The following is a 5,854-nucleotide window of genomic DNA, read 5'->3' as shown; positions in this document are numbered from 1 at the left end:
TTTTTAAATGATTTTTGAGAAAACACAGCTTATAAACAACCATGCCTACCTTGGCCACATATTTGACGGACGCTAAGTTGTTTAACTAACGCAGATAGTAACCCCTCTAACGCAATTTCACCATTAAATGTATCGCTTCCTCATCGTATTAAACAACTACGAAGTTTTAGATGGATTGATTTCGCATCGGAATCTATTATCTTTACACGAAATACCTACTGCACTTTTGGAGATTAACATATTAATTACTTTGTATCTTAATCACATTCAATTCTTGTTAATGAACTTTTATAACATTTTTTATAACATGACACCTTTTTATGTTACTTTACTTAAAATCAATCAATATATCTGTCACAATTTGTCAACTACTCCGATCTTCTAAGTAGCTATATTAACACGGATATGCTAATCACAAATAAGGTCACTCTTGGTACAAAATCAGATGATATCAACAAGTTTGTACATCGACCAACACCCACTTCACAACATAAATAACATGTGAACAATTCTTATTCAAGATACAGTGAAAGAAAATGCCTAAAATCATGAATTAATTATCACGAGGTGAACTCGATAAAACAGTAAACAGATAAGCTTCTGAAAATAATTACTGTGAACCAATTTTTTTAGAGGTACTGCTCAAAATTAGAATAATAAAAAGCATAACTGCTCATAAAAATCAACCTTATAGAACCAAAAGCATCCAGACTATCATTAACATCAATCAGAGATTGCCATTTGTTTACATTAAGCACATTGCAAATTAACTGAAACCCTAACCCTAGCACTAAGCACGTTCACCACGGATCCGACGAGCAAGCTGCATATCCTTAGGCATGATTGTAACTCGCTTGGCATGAATTGCACACAAATTCGTATCTTCAAATAGTCCAACCAAATAAGCCTCAGAAGCTTCTTGAAGAGCAGCAACAGCAGAGCTCTGGAATCGGAGATCGGTTTTGAAATCCTGAGCGATTTCCCTCACAAGCCTTTGAAATGGAAGCTTCCTGATCAACAACTCGGTACTCTTCTGGTACTTTCTGATTTCTCTGAGAGCGACGGTTCCTGGCCTGAATCTGTGTGGCTTCTTCACTCCTCCGGTCGCCGGAGCTGATTTCCTTGCGGCTTTGGTGGCCAATTGCTTCCTTGGAGCCTTTCCTCCGGTTGATTTCCTTGCTGTTTGTTTTGTACGAGCCATTTGATTTGATGATTGTGAAGTTGAAATGTGATTAGAGAGACTTTGAGTTGTTGATGGATTTAGGCGGTGGTTGATTTGGGTTTTATAGGGGAGGTTTAGGTGAGCGGGAATAGTTAAATTTTTTGGAGTTTTTAAAGTTATTTCAGTGTGATGAGATCAGCCGTTGGATTGAACTTGAATCAAACGGTTAAGGAAGAAATGACTCGGATTATGATCCTTGTGATGTGCTTAACCAAAACGAGACCTCAAAAATGATTTTCTAAAAAAAGTTGCCCCAGACCGGGATCGAACCCGAGACCTCACGTTCCCCTTACACACCCCTCAACCGCCTGAGCTGTCTGTCTTTTCTGTTTAATTTCTATACCCTTTTATATTTAACCCGACTTATTTCTTGGTACCTCCTTTTTCTTCCTTACAAAACCCAGATCGAACCAGAGACATCCCAATCCATAAATCGAAATTCCAAAACAAAATTTAAGACTTTATAACAACAGAATAACAACCATAGTGTGATGGATTTAATTATGTATCATAAAATAAAAAAAATTAAAGAAACATCATTTTGCAGCTTACGGTTTTTAAAAGAAAAGAAAAAAAATTGAACTTAAGTTTGAATATGTTTTAGACAATACTTGCAACACCAAATAGGTTTCAAATCACTCCTACAATCTTTCTCAATCGACAATTTAACAGAAAACTGCAAAACATGTTTGAATTTCACTGAAGAACAAGTGTTGACTTTTTTTTTTGTAACTTTGACCATGAAATTAGAACTCGATTTCGCGAATTAAAACTCGAAAATGTGCAGATAGTTTGAGTACCATATTCCTAACAACATTGCAATATTATATTTTGACATTAATCTCTAATTCGTGGTTTTGAAAAGAAAAAAAAAATAAATAGAACAGAGATGGCGAACTGGAGGAAAAAATATAAATAAATAAATAACTAAAAATTCTGATAAGTGGTGTAATTGATAATGAGGTTAGGAGGTCGACTGAAATTACTTAATACTGGAAGTAATTGAGTTATAAATCAATTGTGGTGTTCGTTAGAATTTTGACTCAGACAAAAAGGAAGAAACAAAAAATTTAAAAGCAGACAGCGATTTTCTAGCAGATTTTGTTTCTTTGTTGAAGTGAATCCGATATAGAATAAATATAGTACAGATTCTGAGCAGGAGCTAAGATAATTTGATTGGGACATATGAAAGATTAGGCTTTTTATTATATCAGTAATTTATACATAACAATATTCCTCTATTTAACTCTTATATATATGTATGACTGTATATATTTATATTCATATGTATATATTAAATTTTGTACTATTACTTATGATATAATTCTATTAATAAATCTGAGGATGTTATTAAATTTTATTAAGAATACTAATACTAATAATAATAAGTTTTATGTTTCATTTTTCATATCTATATAATATATATTCTAAATTCTAAATTCTAATTATAATAATAATAATAATACAAATAATAATACTAACATTAATATTAATATTAATATTAATATTAATATTAATATTAATATTAATATTAATATTAATATTAATATTAATATTAATATGAATATTAATATTAATACTAAAAATGAGAGTAATATAAATAATATGGATATAACAACTTATGCTTAACAAATCTCATATTTATATATATTATGTATTAAATTAATACTAACATTATTAATATAATAATTATATTTTAATTTGTAATTACTTTTATTATATTAATATTAAAATTTATTAACTATGTAATACTTGCCTTATAATAACATATTTGAATATATATCATTTATATATACATACATATATACATACATATTTATTTACAATTAATTATTCGTGAATCGTAGAGAATGGTCGAAGGTCAATTGAATGCATAACAACAGTTCAAAATTTTAAGATTCAATTAAATAGACTTTGTTCATTATGTCGAAACTATATAAAATTAAGTTTAAATTTGGTCGGAAATTTCCGGGTCGTCACAGTACCTACCCGTTAAAGAAATTTCGTCCCGAAATTTGAGTGAGGTGGCATGGTTAACAATAAAAATGTTTTCATGACGAATATGAGTTGATAAATTGAGTTTTATCATCATTAAGTAATATGGATAAAAATAATTCGATTATTCGAAGAGTACGAATGAAGCTTGATGTTATGCGAGGTGTATATAAAATAGTTTATATTTTACTAGGAAAATACTATTAAATACGATACAATTTTACACAAGATATTTGTTTATTTATAGAATGGATATACTTAAACCTTGCTACAACACTTATAGGCAGTGTACCTAATCGTACAATAGTGTAGTTTTTAGTAAGTCCGGTTCGTTCCACAGGGAAATCTTTAAACAAAGCTCAACGCTATATTAGTTTACTTTTATAAAAATACAAATATATATATAAGTAATATTATTATTATAAAGGGGGGTTTTTACCGTTTAATGACCGGTTTGTCGATTTTAAGATTTTAGTCGCAGTTAAAACCTAATGTAAAATATAAATTAAATACAAGACTTAAATTAAAGCGTAAAGTAAATAACGATAATGAAATTGCGAATAATAAAAATGCGATAAAATTTGCGATAATTAAAAAGTACGATAATTAAAAGTGCGATAACAATAAATAAAAGTGCGATAATTAGAAGTGCAATTAAAAATAAAGGAAATTAAATATGAAATAAAAGAATTATGCTTATTTAAACTTCCGTAATCATGATGTTTGACGTGTTGATTTTAGTTTTATGCCCATGGGTTAATTGTCCTTTGTCCTGGATTATTTAATATGTCCGTCTGGTTTTTGTCCATAACAGTCCATCAGTCATAAATATAAATTGCAAGTGTCCTTGTCAAATTATTATTATACCCGAAGATAAATATTCCAACTAATTGGGGATTCGAATTGTAACAAGGTTTTAATACTTTGTTTAATGAATACACCAGGTTATCGACTGCGTGTAAACCAAGGTTTTACTACTTTGTTAACAATTACACCAATTACCCTTGAATGTAATTTCACCCCTGTTTTAATTATTCTAGTGGCTATTAATCCATTCCCGTGTCCGGTTAAATGAACGATTATTCGTACATATAAATACCCCGCCCATCGTGTCCGATTGAGTGTATATGGTAATTTATAGGGACGCCCAATTGTAAATCTTTATATTAACATTAACAAACTTTCATTTAGTTAAACAAATATAAAGCCTATTAATAGCCCATAGTCTAATTTCCACAAGTGTCGTTCTTTTGTCCAAACCCCAATTATGGTACAAAGCCCAATTACCCAATTTTAGTAATTAGCCCAACATCATGATTACTTCGTTTTAAATAAGCATAATAACAACTTAGCTACGAGACATTAATATAAAAAGGTTGAACATAACTTACAATGATTAAAAATAGCGTAGCGTTACACGGACAGAATTTCGACTTACACCCTTACAACATTCGCTAACATACCCTTATTATTAGAATTAAAATTAAAATTAAAATTAAAATATAAATTATATATATATATATATATCGTTTACATAGAGAAGAGAGAAAATAGAATATGAAATTTTGATCAGAATTCGGTTTGCTTTATAGCCAGAGTTGAAATTTGGGGCTCCGCGACTCGCGGCAAAATCCCCTTCAAACTCCGCGAGTCGCGGAGGTTAATTTTACAGCTCAGTCCTTGGAGTTTTCTCTGCCGACGGTTTTTAATATATATATATAATTAATATAATTAATTATATATTATATTATATTTATATACATAGTTAACTTGTAATTTTTAGTCCGTTGCGTCGAGCGTTAAGAGTTGACTCTGGTCCCGGTTCCGGATTTTCGAACGTCCTCGCGTACAATTTAATATTTTGTACTTTGCGTTTTGAATCTTGTACTCTTGTGATTTCGAGACGTTTCTTATCAATAATTGGAACCTTTTTGATTGTCTTTTGTACTTTTGAGCTTTTTGGTCGTTTGCGTCTTCAATTCGTCGAATCTGTCTTTTGTCTTCACCTTTTATTATACAAACGAATATCACTTGTAAATAGAACAATTGCAACTAAAAGCTTGTCTTTCTTGAGGAATAATGCTATGAAATATATGTTCGTTTTTAGCATTATCAAATATTCCCACACTTGAGCGTTGCTTGTCCTCAAGCAATATCGTCTTGAAATACTAGAATCACTTCTTTATTCTTCACACTTTGTACATCAGTGATTTCTATACGGCGGTATAAACAATGGTAGTAACGATATGGTTTACAGTCCCACATGACTATAAAAATTTAGATCCATTAAGGAAATTGGATCTTTATGAAAACATTTGATCTTTTGAAAATTAAATCTAGTTTTTACCCTAGATAAGTTTTCCGGAATAACCCTTTACCGGTGTTTGCAAAATATTTTTGTGGGTTTGGTGGGTTTCAGATTTGAAAATTTTAGCTCAAAACTTGCGGTTTTGTGTCACCCACTTGCTAACCTTGTATTTGGAAAGCAACACGTCCAGTTTACTTGTCCCGTATATTACCTTTCGGTAAACTACCGTCCGGTTGAAAGGAAAGCGTTGAACAAGCAACTGTTTAAGGCAATGTCCCGTGACATGCTTTTGATTATGGTCTATAACGTGTCGGACGCAATTACTATCC

At 30.8% G+C, this 5,854-nt stretch overlaps 1 protein-coding gene across 1 annotated transcript; it reads right to left on the bottom strand.

Annotated features, from left to right (window-relative positions):
• Positions 1–712: 712 nt before the first annotated feature.
• Positions 713–1,235, bottom strand: LOC139896141 (histone H3.2-like). Its single transcript, XM_071878729.1, has one exon. It carries the CDS (start codon positions 1,199–1,201, stop codon positions 791–793), a length of 411 nt encoding a protein of 136 aa, XP_071734830.1. The 5' UTR covers positions 1,202–1,235; the 3' UTR covers positions 713–790.
• Positions 1,236–5,854: the final 4,619 nt, after the last annotated feature.

The sequence above is a fragment of the Rutidosis leptorrhynchoides genome, chromosome 3, assembly GCF_046630445.1.
Source record: "Rutidosis leptorrhynchoides isolate AG116_Rl617_1_P2 chromosome 3, CSIRO_AGI_Rlap_v1, whole genome shotgun sequence".
In the NCBI taxonomy this organism is placed as follows: domain Eukaryota; kingdom Viridiplantae; phylum Streptophyta; class Magnoliopsida; order Asterales; family Asteraceae; genus Rutidosis; species Rutidosis leptorrhynchoides.
This window is presented reverse-complemented; position numbering and strand designations above follow the sequence as displayed.